Raw genomic sequence first — 16,833 nt, 5'->3', positions numbered from 1 at the left:
TGTGGGTGGAAACCGGAGCACCCGGAGAAAACCCACGGGGTCACAAAATGTACAAACTCCATACAGACAGTCCCCATGGTCAGGATCATACCAGTGTCTCAGGCGCTACAAAGCAGCAACTCTACTGCTGTTTCTATTATTATCCAACATCCTCCGTTGGAAGTTGCCACATGCTGGGATCCATTTTGAGGGAGGAATCTGCAGTGGCAGTAACCTGCCAGATTTACACGTAAATGGAGACTGGCACAAAACAATTACATTTTGCTCTCACCTCTCAAACTAGGCCTTAAGCAGAGCCAGGAGGGAACACCTTGGCTAAAGGTCTGTAAAAACGTTCCCATCACCAGTGAACGCAACAGCTAAGAGAAGACTCCAGCAAATAACCAAAGTGAATCAAAAAGCCGCGTCATTTTAAACACCCATTCAATACCTAGTTTGAAGGAACAACTATTTTCTCCCATTAAGAGGATGTGCCCATCTCTAACTGACCTCGGGGAAAATCCTAGATCACAGCTTACCATCACCATCTCAAGGGCAAATAGGAATGGGTCTTTAATAGATCAAAGTGCTGGAGTAACTCAGTGGTCCAGGCAGCATCTATGGGATATGGATTGGTTATATTTTAGTTCAGGACCCCTCTTCACAATCATATTCTTTGCCTGAAGAAGAGCCCCAACCCCTCCATGTTCTCCACAGATGCTGGCCCTACCTGCTGAGTTACAAAAAGACGCAAACAGCTGGAGTAAACCAGCATCTGCAGTTCCTGTGTCTACAGTGTACATTGGTGACGGGCTGCATCTTTGTCACACAACAATAATAAATGATATTGAGCCAGACCACCTTAACCTACTCATAGGCACCAGCCTGCAGTTAAGAGCTGATCACATTGCTGTCTGTGTTGTTTTGTATCGGGCAGTTGAGAATGACAGGTTTACACAACTGCCCAGTTGTTTCACGATCAAATTGCTAGCTGTATTTTCCACGTGATTAACTGAAATTGGAAGCTTTTAAACTTGTCTCCCCTAATCAGGCAGTAGTGGTGTTGTTGCCTCAGTGCCAGAGACCCAGGTTTCATCCAGACTGCGGACTCTCTGTACGGAGTTTAAATGTTCTCCTTGTGACCATGTAGATTTGCACATTCATTGGCTTTGGAAAATATTGTCAATAGTCTCCAGTGTGCAGGATAGTGCTAGAGTACAGGGTGATCGCCGGTTAGAGAGGACTTGATGGGCCGAAGGGCCTGTTTCCACACTGTATCTCTAAAGTAAAGTCTAACTCATTAAGCTCTGGTCTCTGGGTTACTAGTCCAGGAACATTCAATGCCATTATTTCTCTTCAGGGACCTGATGGATCACATTTGAAATAGTAACATATTTCTGTTTAAATTGCATTTTTATTTATCAGAAGTTCAATCATTCCATCCAATACATTCAGTTTGTGTTGGGAACTTGTGGGTCAAAGCTACAAATGAAGCTCATCGCTCATGTAACTGGTTACACTAGTAGTGTGAGCAAAGGGCACTTTACCTTCTAGGTCTGTGATCATCATCTCCTGCTTGTTCTTGACCTTACTCAGACTCTTTGCCTTTTCTTCCTCCTCTGCCAGTTGCGAAGCAAACTCAGAAAGCCGGTCTTCATACAATTTTTTCTCCTGTCATATTAAAAGCATCTTTTAAATTAACCACTAGTTCATTTAATAAGTTAGCATCTTCCAAAACAAATCACTTCTCCAACATCTAAAGCTGTTAAGGAAAGCATTGTGCAAGATTCAAATCATGAATGACCCAACTTAAAATAAACCATGCATTCTATATCAACATGAAGGTGCATTCTTCAATATGATTCCAAGTTGACCATGTGTTTAGCTCCCATTAAAGAGTCAGAGTTTAGGAGGGAGGGGAGCAATCAGCTGATTGATTGGTGCCAGAACCAACACCTTGCTCTCACCATCACTAAGGCCAAGAAGCCTCTTTATTGGCAGGACGTGGTAAAGAGCCAATTACTTCAAAATCCTGGGTGTGCAGATCTCTGAAGATCGAAGATAGACACAAAATGCTGGAGTAACTCAGCAGGACAGGCAGCATCTCTGGAGAGAAGGAATGGGTGACGTTTCGGGTCGAGACCCTTCTTCTGACTCTACGACCACGTCTTAACCTAGACCCGTTACTAAATCCTCCTCTGAAGATCTACCCTGGACCCTGCACATTGATGCAATTATAAAGAGCGCCCATCGACACCTCAACTTTCTTAGAACATTGAGGAGATTCAGTGTTTTGACGAATACTCTCAAAATTGTACAGGTGTAGAGTAGTGAGCATATTAACTGGTTGCATCATGACCTGGTTCAGCAACTCAAACCCCCAGGAATAGATTACAACAAGTAGTGGGCATTGCTCGGTCCATCACAGGTACTGAACTCCTCACCAAAGAGACCCACAGGAGTTGTTGCCTCAACAAAGGCAGCCAGCATCATCAAGAACCCACACCATCCTGGGAATGCTTTCTTTTCACTCCTGCCATCGGGAAGGTGAATTAGGAGTCTGAAAACTGACCACCAGGTTCAAGAACAGCTTTTTCCCAATAACCGTTAATCTATTGAACACCACAAACACCAACTACATTTTGAACTTGGCTGTGGTGGGGACTTCAGGGTTTCGTCTGGTTTTGTTAAAATATTGTCTTTTAAATTTATTTATTTGGTTTATTATGTTTACAGGCCAGTTATGCTGCTGCAAGAAAGAATTACATAGGGCATTTAAACGCACATGATTCTTGAAGGTCTAACAGCCTGCACATCACTTGTAGGGAAGGAATTGTTGGCCATTCCTCAGTTCTCTCCCCCCCCACCCTTGATGGCAAGGGGTTAAATCAAGGGGTTAAATCAAGGGCGAAATGAATAGTAAAAACAAATTATTAAACTACTTGAAATCTGAAATTAAGAAAATCAAATACAGTTCTACTGACAATATTTTCTCCAAAGATTGAACGGTAACAGTCACCAACTACATTTTGGCATATTCTGTAATGGCCATTAAAACAGTTCTCCTGCAGTGGAACTCACTTTTGATAATTTAGAATTCTGGTCTTCCAACATCAAGATTTCTTCTTCCACTTTCTTGATTTTAGCCTCTGCTGTAACTTTCTCGAGCTGAAGCTTCTGCCGAGCACCTTCCTCTTCATCGAGTTGTTCTTCTAGATCCTGGTAAGAAAACATTATTAAAATTACTTCTGGTTTGTGCACGCGAGTTAGAACCCCGATATCTCAGCAATTTGAAGACAGCCACTGTACCTGCCGAGTAAACACACACACACACACACGCACACAGGCGCACACACACACGTTTGAGAATTATTCAAAAGAGATACTTTGAGACTTTTTTTCTTCTCTAAATTATTCGTAAAAGACTTGGCAGATGTCAAGTGGGGCAAAATACCAAATGGCAAGAGGGATTGCGCAGGGAGATGAGGGGGAAATAACAACTTTAAAACATCATATGCTGCACTTCAATGTTTAAAATATTTCTTTATAGATACAGTGCACATTTTTTCTGTAATTTCATGATTCAAAATATGGCTTAAAAATGATAGATCAATAAAGGCCAAAACTACATGTACAGGTAAAATTACCCATCCTCAAATAATTAAAAGCCTTGCATCAAATCTGGACACAAAAACAGACTTTACTCGGATACCACAAAATAGCAATGACTAGTATCCATCCATCTTTGTATAATCACTTTCAAACTAAAAGTTAATCAAAGTTGTCAACTGTGCATGCACCTGAATATGTTGTTGCATTTTCTTCTTTTCATTCTGCATTTGTTGGTTTCGTTCCTCCTCTTCCTCCACTCTCGCTTCCAAATCGTGCAAGATTTCCTCCAGTTCCTGCTTTTTATTGGCTAGACGTACTCGCATTTCCTCTGCTTCTACAAAGAGCTCAGTCTCAGCTTGCAGCTGTTCGGCCAGAATATTCTTCTCTTCAATTATCTAGGGGGAGCATTCATCACATCTCATCACTGATACGCTGAACAACGAGTTACACTAACAAAACCCATTCAGAACTAGATGACCAGCATGTGAAAATACACCTCAGCATCGGAGCTTCAGTCGAACCAATATCGGGGAGAACGAACAAGCTTTGAACAGACAGCACCCGTAGTCAGGATCGAACCTGGGTGCTGACTAGCAACTCTACTGCTCTGCCACTGTATTATCTGTTTAAGTGGCTAAATATAATTTTGTTTTTGTTTTTTAATTGTGAAGTCCTTGGAAATGGTCAGCCTCATAAAAGGTGGGGTAAAAACACACAAAGCAAAACATTTTATTCCCATAAATGTCTCTGTCAACAGAACTGTGGCAACTTCCTATAGATGGATTGTGTGTACAATACAGTCCAGAGTTGGAAAATAAAGCACAAACCTCTCCCACTGCGTCACTGTGCTGCACTCTACGCTCTCTGGTTGCGTGGAACTTCTCGGCAACTTTGGCACAAATGGATTCAATATTTTGACTTTTCAGTTCGTCTAATATTAACAAGCCAGTCTCCAGAGAGAATCACACAATCACAGAACAGTTGCAGCATAGAACGAGGCCATTGAGATCATTAATGGTTCAATGCTCATCCCGTTCACTGTTTGCCCTGCAAACCTTTCACTTATTCAGTTCTTCTAAACCCAACTATTTAATCTGTCTGTCTCCACTACTACGACGATAGCCTGCCAGTCCCAAACAAATCCCCATGCAATATTTCATCTCACTTTTGGCTATTTGGCAGTTACTTATGTTTTATGTCCCCCAGTTACTGAATTATTCAAGGGAAACAATGAATCCGTCTATGCTGTTCATTAATTTAAATAGTTCAGATCAATCTTTTCAAAATCATCTCTGTGCAAGGAACAAAAACATGTTCTTCTGTCTATTGTAGTCCCTCATATTTAGAATGTTTCCGATTCGCCTTTTCAACATCCTCTTCAATGTCTTATCAATTTCTCCAAAAGATGGCACAAAGAATGGGGAAAATACTCATTATGTCTGCAAACTCTGCCAGATAGATCATCATGAATTTTCTGTCCTGTGCTTTTTATCTCTACTTATAAAAACAAACTCTAAACCTATTCTGTGTACGAAAGAACTGCATATGCTGGTTTAAATCAAAGGGAGGTCAGCATGTTGTGTCCACCTTAGAGATAAACCTACTCTGTCACTCTCAACAATCGATGCAAAAATACCTCCAGATCTCACGACTATTTTAGAATTGGCTCTGCTAGTTTATCTCACTGCTGGAAAAAAAGTGTACATTTTAGATGTTTAGATTTAAATATTTGCCATGGATCTTAAAGCCATGTACTGTTCATGACTCTACACACCTGCTGATTCTTTCTTGCCATTGCTGTAAGATCTGCCTCCACTTTTACATGCTTCTCTTTCACCTTTGTCAGCTCATCCTCTTTGGAAAGCAATTCTTCCTCCTGACGGGTTACCTGTAACAGTGGCTTCACCTGAAAAACACACAACTTGGTCAATGAAGATGGTGCGCTAACAAAAAAAATGCTTCTTTAAACGTTAAAAAGTTGATTTTTTTTAAAAAATCAAAAGCGATCCTGAGTTTTTATCAAATTCAAATTCAAAAACACCGAGGTTCATAATCTTACAGCAAATTGTTAACATATGTAAGACAGTGCTGGAGTAACACAGTGGGTCAGGCAGCATCTGTGGAGGGAACTAATAGACTGTTTCGGGTTGGCATTATTCCTCAGACTGATTGTAGTGTGGGGCATGTGGGGAAGAAGAGACAATGTCAGGTGAGTGATGGATTAATACAGGTGAGGACGGATTTGATGAATGGAGTAAGTGATGAAGACCAGTGATGAAAAGGAGACACAAGGGAGTCAGATAAAGAGGGAAGGAGTGTGAAATGTCAAGCCAGGTGGAGGGATACAGGTGGGAGAGTATAAGGGGCTTGGGAGGAAGGATTTTGGGGAGGGGGGGGGGGTGGGTAACGCGAGGGATTAGTGCGCACCAGGGTGAAGGCACAGGAAAGTGAAGGGGGCTATTTACAATTGGTGAATTCAACGTTCCCACCATTGGGTTGTGAACTATCTAATAACATAAATAAGCAAGTCTGTATAATCTCAGTTCTGGACTATCTGTGGAGACATGGTGCAAATCCAACCTTGGTGAAGAGTCGCCACCATTGCCAGTGTCGGAGCTTCAGGTAAGCGGCACAGTTCCTTTGTAAAACCTTCAGTGCACTCAACTGTTGTTGCTTTCGTAAGAATGCCCTGTAAAGCAAAGACGAGTATTCATTTAGTTTAGAGATTTAGCCAATTCAGTTGTCAATGAGTCATAAGAGGAATACAGCATGGCCTTTCAGCCCATTGGAATCCCATATACACTAATCCTGAATATCCACCCCACATCCTCAAAAACCCCACATTTGAAGCAATTTACAGTCGTCCATTATTCCATCAAACTATATCGTGGGGGTACGAGTGGAAACCAGTACAAAGACATGTCGTTACCCAGAGTTTGTGTGTAGTCACCATTGAATGTTTCTGACTGAAAAATGTTGCACTGAAACGAGCCCTCCAGCGGACCGACTCCTTGCTGACTATCGATCACCCAATCACAGTAGCTATGTTATCCCACTTTCTCATCCATTCCCTGCACATTAGGATCAAGTTAGAGGCCAATTAACCTACAAACCCCTCACATCTGTGGGATGCAAGAGGATACCAGAGCACCCGAGGTTAGTATCGAACCAGAGTCTCTGGTGCTGTGAGGCAGATCTACCAGCTACACCACTGATTAATTCCACATCACTAGAGCATTGTGATGCAGCAGCACTACCAGCTGTGCCATGTGTGTCGTTTCTATCACATTGCCACTGCCTTAAACTTATTAAGGAGACAATACCCAATTCTCCAACATTTGTGCTGGTTAGCACCACTGCACCATACGGACAAAAGGTCATACGCTTGACACCATGAACTCATCATGACTCAAAAGTACTTTGGAGAAACTACAAACTTCATCCCCTTAACTGGAAAGATTAAAGAGCCAGGCTGTTTTAGAAATGCAGGTACACAAAAAAGCTGGAGAAACTCAGCGGGTGCAGCAGCATCTATGGAGCGAAGGAAATAGGCAACGTTTCGGGCCGAAACACTTCTTCAGACCGTTTTAGAAATGCAGCATGCAGGAAAACTAAATATTACCCAGTGGTTGAACAGCGAGTCAGTAATCATACAACATCTACACACTTGTGAACCCCCACATGTTTCATGTGGAAACTTGGGAGATCTGCTCAAAAGTACAATTCAGAATGGATAGGGAGAGTTGAATGCAAAACAGACGTTCCGTGTTAAAAACAGCATTCAAAACAAGGGACATCATTTACCAAAAATGGTTATATCTATGAGGATGCAAGGCAAGCTGTATGATTACTATGGACACTGGCACCAACAGTTTATCTCCTTAAGTATAGGAGATAGAATGAAATAGGGACAGAAGGATAGGAATTGGAATCAAGTCAGACATGATAGAGGGAAACAGATGTATCACGAGAGTATAACATTTACAAGGATAATACATCAAAACTTTCAGACATGTATTTCTCCTGGAGGAATACAACATTACAGACTCAGTTCTTGTCATTCCTGCAGCTTCAAGGTTAAGTGTCAAAGCAGGAACATAAATCTTGTTAAAAAGGGCATTATTCTTAAATACCAGCCCCAGCTTTTCAAAGAAAAACAAGTCCAAATCCTCCAAATTCTTTAAAAATGAGAAAGAAGAGAAGCTGAGGTTTTTGAAAGGTAGATTGCAGAGCCACGCAGATCAAATAATTCATGCTGGATTGTATCTTGGGGAGTTGTTTCACAGTATTCTTTAATAAATGCAACAATAACTACTTGGGCTGAAATCCTACTTTTTTAAAATTCTGGGCTCAGTCTGAGTGGTGTATTTGCAATGAAATAAAAGCGATGTTCTTTAACCTCGTGAAGGAAAGTTGACATGTTATAAAAGCAGTGATGATTTACTTATCCCCTTACATTATAAACATTCCTTGTGCACAGTACCCTTAAACATTCCACAGGAACATTGCAACACAGTGGTGGAGCTGCTGCCTCACAGCGCCAGAGATCTGGGTTCAAACCCGACTCTGGGTACGGTCTCTGCGGAGTTTGTACCTTCTCCATGGGTTTTATTCTGGTGTCTCAGTTTCCTCCCTTATCCTAAACGCACGCTGGTTTGCAGGTTAATTGGCTTCTGTAAATTGCCCCTTGTTTGTAGGTTGGGAAACTGGGAATAACATGGAACTAGTGTATGGGTGATCGAAGGTCACTGTGGACTAAGCAGGCCAAGGGCACGTTTCCACGTTGTATCTCTAAAACTAAGAAACACATTAAGCAGCACCAGTTTTCACGTTAACTGAAGGAAAATAAGACACAGGTTTAATGAGAGAGGGGGAGATTTACACAGGACCCGAGAGGCACCATTCTCTTCCCCCCCACCACCACATAGAGGGCAATATGAACATGGAACAAGCCCGCTGCCTAATGAAGTGGTAGAGGCAGATACAATTATGACATTAAAAGACATGTGGACAGGTATATATGAACAGTTTGGAGGAATATGGACCAGCTAAGTGGGAGATGCACAGTTAGGTAACATGATTGGCCTGGACAAGTTGGCTGAAGGTACAATGCTTTATGATTCTATGGCAAAGGACAACAAGAATACAGCATACAAAACCATACTACATTTGTGCAGAGTAGATGGAAGTTGCTTTAGTAACAAAAAGCACAATCTGCATACGTCTCCTGTTCTAACCTCAAACTGCAATATAAAAAATTGCCCAGAAGGGACAAGTTATTTTTAGCAACAAGCCTTATTCTTCCTCTGCAATCTGAGGTGACCTTGCACATATTTATCTTGTACCATCAATCAACCATTAGCAAGCCTGACACCGTTATTCAACTGGGAAGATGAAGTTCATTTTACACCAGCAGGAGTTTTAATGTTTAAGGTATTTTGTTGAGAGATGACAGGACTGATTCATAAATCAGGCCCTGCAAACAAAGAACTGCCCAACAGATATTGAAAATATTCATTTTATCTCCCTAACTTCTCTAAACACAGTAGATTAATACCAAATTGAGTTTTTTTGACCTAGTTATTGTGAGCACATGTATTTCCTACATACAGTTTGAACAACCAGTCTGAATATAAGAGCAGGGAGGTTCTATTGCAGTTGTACAGGGTCTTGGTGAGACCACACCTGGAGTATTGCGTACAGTTTTGGTCTCCTAATCTGAGGAAAGACATTCTTGCCGTAGAGGGAGTACAGAGAAGGTTCACCAGACTGATTCCTGGGATGACAGGACTTTCATATGAAGAAAGGCTGGATAGACTCGGCTTGTACTCGCTAGAATTTTGAAGATTGAGGGGGGGGATCTTATAGAAACTTACAAAATTCTTAAGGGGTTGGACAGGCAAGATGCAGGAAGATTATTCCCGATGTTGGGGAAGTCGGGGTCACAGTTTAAGGATAAGAGGGAAGTCTTTTAGGACCGAGATGAGAAAATCATTTTTTTTTTTACACAGAGCGTGGTGAATCTGTGGAATTATCTGCCACAGAAGGTAGTTGAGGCAAGTTCATTGGCTATATTTAAGAGGGAGTGAGATGTGGCCCTTGTGGCTAAAGGGATCAGGGGGTATGGAGAGAAGGCAGGGATGGGATACTGAGTTGGATGATCAGCCATGATCATATTGAATGGCGGTGCAGGCTCGAAGGGCCGAATGGCCTACTCCTGCACCTATTTTCTATGTTTCTATGAATAGTGCCACTTAGTTTATTTTAGAGATATAGTGCTGAAACAGGCCCTTCGACCCCCAAGTCTGTGCTGACCAGTGATCTCCACATATTAACACTATCCTACACAAAACTAGGGACAATTTACAATTTTTTTTTTTTTAACCAAAGGCAATTAACCTACAAACCTGTACATCTTTGGAGTGTGGGAGGAAACCGGAGCACCCGGAGAAACCCCATGCAGGTCATGGGGAGAACGTACAAACTCTTTAGACTGTGCCCGTGGTCAGGATCAAACCCGTGCCTTTGGCACTGTAAAGCAGCAACTCTGCTGCGCCATCATTTACCCCCAAATGTACAAGAAAAATGAGTCAGCGCTGGTCATCAAAAACTATTGAAAGATCCCAGCTATCAATTGAAGTTTCACTGGATTCCATTCCAGGTCAGCAACAAACATTAACGTGGCATGTGTGATACTTACTTTCGAGCCAGATAACCGCGGCAGACAGCTTGGAATAGAATGATTATATCAGTGATCTTCAGATCCCGCTCTTCTTCCAAATGCGCTAAAACCCCGGCACGAAAGAAGATCTTGCTCTGGCCAATACGGAATAAATTGGAGTCCAATTCCAAGGAATGAATCTGATTCCCAAGTAAGGAGAGAATGGTAGCCAAGATTAAATATCCATGAAGAAATGTACAAGGAACTATTCATTCAAAAGACCACAGAACCAAACCCATCATCCCACAGCATTCATGCCAACCACCCACACCACTATAATCCCCAAAAACATTCACCCAGAGACTTGTGTATCTGTGGAGTTCTCTGCCTCATACTGCAGTGGAGGCCAATCCCCTGGATGCTTTCAAGAGAGTCAGATAGAGCTCTTAAAGCTAGCGGAGTCAGGGGATATTTGGCGAGAAGGCAGGAACAGGGTACAGATTGTGGATGATCAGCCATGATCACATTGAATTTCATGTATTGTCATTCAAACAAGTTTGAACGAGATTTTGTACCATGCAGTCATGACAGAAACAAAGTAACAAAACACACAATTAACACAAGCATCCACCACAGTGAATCTCCAGGCTTCCCCTCACTGTAATGGAAAGCAAAAAGTAATCACTTCCTTGCTTCTTCTCCCGCTGCTCCGAGGCGATTGAGGCTCTCGATGTTGAAGTCCCCACCAGGTGAAGGTAAATCCCACGACCGATTTTAAGCTCCGTGAACGGGACGATTCAAACTCCACGATTCGGGACGGTCGATCATATTGAATGGCTCGAAGGGCCGAATGGCCTACTCCTGCACCTATTGTCTATTTTCCCTTTTTCATTCCATCGATTCTTCCCACCCCATCCATAAGACACACAAGCAGAATTAGGCAATTTGGCCCATCCAGTCTGCTCCACTGGTAGACACAAAATACTGGAGTAAGTCAGCGGGACAGGCAGCATTTCTGGAGAGAAGGAATGGGTGACGTTTAGGGTTGAGACCCTTCTTTAGACTGATGATCAAGTCTGCTCTGCTATACGATCATGGCTGATCTATTTATCCCCCTCAATCCGATTCTCCTGCCTTCTCCAACAGCTTTCAACGCCACATTTTCTTTCCACCCACATTAACAAGCACACCTTGGGCATGTGGGAGGAAAGCCAAGCTGTCACAGGGACAACTTGCAAACTCCACACACTCAGCACCCAAGATCAGGATCAAACCCTATGATAGTCAGCACCATTCACCACTGCACAATTGTGCCGCCCAGTTTTGGATATTGTCCACTATAAAAGTTATGACAAACATTAAACTAAATAGGAAGAGGGATTAATGCCCACACAATTTCTAATACATGGATATTCAAGTTTATAGGAACATATAAAATTCTTAAAGGATTGGACAGGCTAGATGCAGGAAAACTGTTCCCGATGTTGGGGAAGTCCTGAACCAGGGGTCACAGTTTAAGAATAAGGGGTAGCCCATTTAGGACTGAGATTAGGAAAAACTTCTTCACCCAGAGTTGTGAATCTGTGGAATTATCTGCCACAGAAGGCAGTGGCGGCCAATTCACTGGATGTTTTCAAGAGAGAGTTAGATTTAGCTCTTCAGGCTAAAGGAATCAAGGGATATGGGGAAAAAGCAGGAACGGGTTACTGATTTTAGATGATCAGCCATGATCATATTGAATGGCTCGAAGGGCAGAATGGCCTACTCCTGCACCTATTTTCCTATGTTTGTATGTTTCTAATATTTGCAAAAGCACCAATGATTCCTTGTGTGCAGTGTCAAAAGCTTACAATAACAAAAAAGGAAAACTAATTATCTACCATTCTTTCACAGGCTTGTTTGCCATCCATGAAGCCTTTTGGAATGGAGTTGGGAGTCAGGATTTCATACCTGGAAAAGAAAGAAGATGCTTACAAACGTCACATCCAACTTTCAAAAGAGCCATTTCATTTACCTCATGTTAAAATGTTAATTTTAAATTGAGAGATTCCATTATTGTTTATTTTAGACAAAGTTGAGACGTGCACACACCATACCCCCTTTTGGACAATTCATAACATCAATACTTCAGTGTGGGCACCATTCTTTTACCAAGAACAAAATTCACATCAATATTAGATTTCAACATCTTGATGTTAATACACCGTTTCTGTCACGAATGTAGAATGATTAGGTTAAATGACTTTAAATTTAAGACCATTATCCGTGACAAACAAAAATAGCTCCAATCCAATTTTGCCCTCAAACATTGCACAAAAATATGATAAAATAAATACAGTTCTATCTTCATGCACCAGTCTTCATCAGCAGGGTGGCAGTAGAAAGGATCGAAACCTTCAAGTTCTTAGGTGTTCACATCTCTGATGATCTGTCCTGGTCACAGCTGGTCGATGCGATCATCAAGAATGTTCACCAATGCCCCTACTTCCACAGAAGTTTGAGATGATTCACCATCGCGCAAACTCTAGTCATTGTACCCTGTCCTCCTCCCCCCCCCCCCCACCCATCCAAACACTACCTCTGTCTGAACTCTTGGAAGACTATTCTGTTTGGAAATCCTTGACGGCAGATTCTTATTCCCTCCAATACACCATTGCAGCGTAACTGGTCAAGCACCAAGTGAGGGTCCAGCTTCCCGGCCTGCAAAAACATGAAGCCATCCGATGAGCAAACTTGTGATTGCATCTAGCAATTTCAATTTATCTTTAAACATCTGTGCCATGCGCAAGATATAATGAATAGTAAACATTCTTCAGTTTAATTAAATTGAAATATATAACGTGGAAACAGGCCCTTCTGCCCACTGAATCCATGTCAACCACTGATCATGCATTCACATTAGTTCTGCGAATCCCATTTTCACATCCACTTCCTACCCACCAGAGGCAACTTACAGAGGACAATTAACCTACAACCCTGGACATCTTTGGGCTTGGGAGGAAACCAGAACACACAAACCATAGGGTGAACCTGCAGACTCCATACAGGCAGCGACCAATTTCAGGATTGAACCCGGATCTCTGGCGGTGTGAGGCAGCAGCTCTACCCGCTGCGCTACCATGTCACCACGTGGCAATCGTCTTCTAAGTGTGTCATTGAAGTTTGCTGTTCAGAAGCTATTTCAATATTCTATGGATTGGCTGGAAGTCTCAAGGTTAAAAAGCAGCTGCTGCTTTTAATGTTCATTCCGAAATCATTTACCAAATATGAATAAAATAACTATTCATCAAAATTGGAGAAATTCTGACAATGAATCTATGTTTCAATTAGATTATTCCTTTTTCTCCGAGATCCACAGAAAACATTGGTGATGGACCTTCCTATCTCAGGAGTTAATCTGTGACTCTGCCCCCAATGCTAGTATCTATTATTAAATAAGCAGGGTGCAAACTGTTCCCCACTACTCTGCACAAGGCCACACCAATGGAACTCTATTCCTAACCATGAACTCCGTAGCAATAAAGGTCAATTTTCTATTTTCCTTCTCAACTACTTGCTGCGTCTGCACTTCATGCACGACAGCCCCCAGCCCATACCCTGCACCTTTTCCACTGAGATAGTATTCTGTTTTTGATGGCTCCTACCAAACTACAGAACCTCAGATTTTCCAACATCATACTCCATTGTGCAATGCCTTTTAACTAGTTTCAGGAAATCCAAACACACTGTATTTACAGGTTCTATTCAACCAACTCAGCTCATTACATATCGTCAAAGTACTACAGCAAATTAGCCAAACACAATTTCCCTTTCATTAACCATGCTGACTTAGTTTGATTGCATTCAGCTTTTTTAAACAACTTTGATTACTAACTCCAGCATTTTCCTAACAGATGTTAAGTTAACTCGCTTTGTGCTTTTTAGCTCTTTCCCATCTAGAACAAGGGCTTGGCGTTGTAGTTTCCCCATCGGTGGAAATCCTCTGCTGTACACGATCACATTTCAGGCCAAAGCTTCACGTCACAAGTGAATTGTTTTTACATTGTCATCATGGGGTTTGCCAGTCCTTCTCTCTGGGTAAATACCTACCCTTTTCTCATGGTTTGGAATGATGCAACGTACAAAATTGGGGTTAGTGTTGCGGAGTGTTGCCATTAGTTTGGCCAAGGACTCTTTGTATAGTTGTCCCACCGTGCGGAACATGCCCTTCTTGGTCTTGTATGCAGCACCAAAGGCAGTCTCATTCATGCCAGCCACTTGGTCCAAACCCACAATGCGGTCAACTGAAAAAATAATCGCAAACGTATTTTTTAAAAAGCATCATGTTTCGCTTAAGCACGGTAACATCTCATGGGTTGTAAAAGCAGCAGGAAGTTCTTCAACTATCAACTCTATGGGACATAAACATAGTAGACCATATAGGTCCTTCATACAAACACCAGTGAAATCACTCATCTTCTATACAAGATAAAAAGAGCAAAATAATGCAAAAATTAAATAAATCAAGAAGCATCTGTAGACAGATGAATAGTGAATGTTTCAGCTTGATAACCATTCAGAAGAACATTTGGAGATTTGAAATGCAATGCCTGATCTGCTGTAGGAACTGATCAAGGATCTGTGGAAGGACAGGAATTGTCGAAGTTTCAGCTCTGAGCCCTGTATCAGGAGGAACTCGGCGGGTTGAGTGGCAGGAGGGGGCAAGAGGAAGGGGGCACAACAGAAGGGAGGGAGGCAGAGGAACTGATAACAAGTCTTGTTAAAAGATGTGGGGTTTCAACCCAAAGTGTCGTCAATTCCTCTCTCGCCACTTATCCAATGGTAATGGAACAAGAAGCAAAATTCTGGAGCAGCAGCAGCAAGCTGGGATGTTATAGTGTAGTTTAAAGATGAACACATCATCTTGAAGGGTGTAAAGTGCTCAGAATTCATTAATTTGACATAATTACTTCCAGCTTTTAAAATGTCATATTTGCACTATTTGCTGTTTTCTCCTTTGATAACTTTAACACCTGCTTCTCCCAATTAAGTACAGACAAGGCTATTTCTACATCCTATTACAAACTTCTTGCACCATCTTTTGGCATGTAGTGACACTCATCTTTCACCCCAGACGGAACCATTTTCTCCCTTATTCTCCCACATTAGAACTGTTTATATAACTATTATTCTAAAGAAAGTTGAAAAAAGTCTCAAAAAATGCTGTGACTGTAAATTCAAAGTAATGGAGTCTCAAATAACCTGTAATTTCAAACTAAAATGTACTTCAAGTTATTAATATTCCCAATAGCATGAGAAAGCTAGATACACAAAACAATTTCACAAAACATTGGCATCAGAGAAAAAAAATAATTATTTACCATCCTTCCACAACTCCGCCACAAACTTGTCCAATGATTGATGTAAGAGGGTTGCTACATTGTCATTCAGCGGGTCCATGTTTTTCAGAAGCCATTCATCTGCCTTGTAATCCACCTGGTACAAGAATTTCACAGATTACCTGAATTTATTGGTACTTTATGGTGTATTTTTAAAAACAGCACTGTAAAAGATGTTTCTGAAACTTTCCAGAGCTGTTTTAGTTTTGAGATACAACGTGGGAACAGGCCCTTTGGCCCACTGAGTCCATGCCAACCATCATGCACACTATGTTGTTCAAGAAGGAACTGCAGATGCTGGAAGATCGAAGGTACACAAAATTGCTGGAGAAACTCAGCGGGTGCAGCAGCATCTATGGAGCAAAGGAAATAGGCAACGTTTCGGGCCGAAACCCTTCTTCAGACTGATGGGGGGGGGGGTGGGGGGGGAGAAGGAAGGAAAAAGGGAGGGAGGAGGAGCCCGAGGGCGGGCGGATGGGAGGAGACAGCTAGAGGGTTAAGGAGGGAGGAGACAGCTAGAGGGTTAAGGAGGGAGGAGGGAGCTAGAGGGTTAAGGAAGGGGAGGAGACAGCAAGGGCTAGCAAAATTGGGAGAATTCAATGTTAATGCCATCCGGACGCAAGGTCCTCAGGCGGAATATGAGGTGCTGTTCCTCCAATTTCCGCTGTTGCTCACTCTGGCAATGGAGGAGACCCAGGACAGAGAGGTCGGATTGGGAATAGGAGGGGGAGTTGAAGTGCTGAGCCACCGGGAGATCAGGTTGGTTATTGCGGAAAATGCACATCATGCACACTAGTTCTATATTTCTCATCCAATCCCTCCATACCAGGCGCAATTTACAGCAGCCAATTAAGCTACAAACCCACACGTCTTTGGGATGTGGGAAGAAGGGAGCATCTGGAGGGAACCCACATAGTCATAGGGAGATGGTGCAAACTCCACACAGACAGCACCCATGGTCATGATCGAAGCCGAGTCTCCAGCATTGTGAGGCAGCAACTCTACCGCTGTGCCAATGGTTGCATTTAGAGAACCTACACTCACTGTCATCCTTAATTATTTTATTTTTGGAGAAAGAAACATTTCTGGTCAAACCCTTAGAAAAGGAATACAACTAAATATCTCATTTAAATTATGATCTGATGTAATGTATATTAATTACACCAAAGATGAAGAAATTACGACAAGTCGCTTTGAACACTG

The 16,833-nt window shown here is 42.1% G+C and overlaps 1 protein-coding gene across 5 annotated transcripts in view; it reads right to left on the bottom strand.

Moving 5' to 3' along the window:
* Positions 1 to 16,833, bottom strand: part of LOC129708089 (myosin-10) — a 117,288-nt gene that overhangs the window by 27,978 nt on the left and 72,477 nt on the right. For all 5 annotated transcript variants that reach the window (XM_055653633.1, XM_055653632.1, XM_055653634.1 and 2 more), the window contains 10 exons: positions 15,613 to 15,727; positions 14,342 to 14,535; positions 12,831 to 12,952; positions 12,133 to 12,202; positions 10,292 to 10,452; positions 6,172 to 6,280; positions 5,366 to 5,497; positions 3,780 to 3,986; positions 3,061 to 3,198; positions 1,527 to 1,650 (listed from right to left, as the gene is read on the bottom strand). In XM_055653633.1, coding sequence (XP_055509608.1) covers positions 1,527 to 1,650; positions 3,061 to 3,198; positions 3,780 to 3,986; positions 5,366 to 5,497; positions 6,172 to 6,280; positions 10,292 to 10,452; positions 12,133 to 12,202; positions 12,831 to 12,952; positions 14,342 to 14,535; positions 15,613 to 15,727 — 1,372 coding nt within the window. The remainder of the gene's footprint in view (positions 1 to 1,526; positions 1,651 to 3,060; positions 3,199 to 3,779; positions 3,987 to 5,365; positions 5,498 to 6,171; positions 6,281 to 10,291; positions 10,453 to 12,132; positions 12,203 to 12,830; positions 12,953 to 14,341; positions 14,536 to 15,612; positions 15,728 to 16,833) is intronic.

The sequence above is a fragment of the Leucoraja erinacea genome, chromosome 23, assembly GCF_028641065.1.
Source record: "Leucoraja erinacea ecotype New England chromosome 23, Leri_hhj_1, whole genome shotgun sequence".
Classification (NCBI taxonomy): domain Eukaryota; kingdom Metazoa; phylum Chordata; class Chondrichthyes; order Rajiformes; family Rajidae; genus Leucoraja; species Leucoraja erinaceus.
The sequence above is the reverse complement of the archived record's forward strand: the minus strand, read 5'-3'. Positions and strand labels throughout refer to the sequence as shown.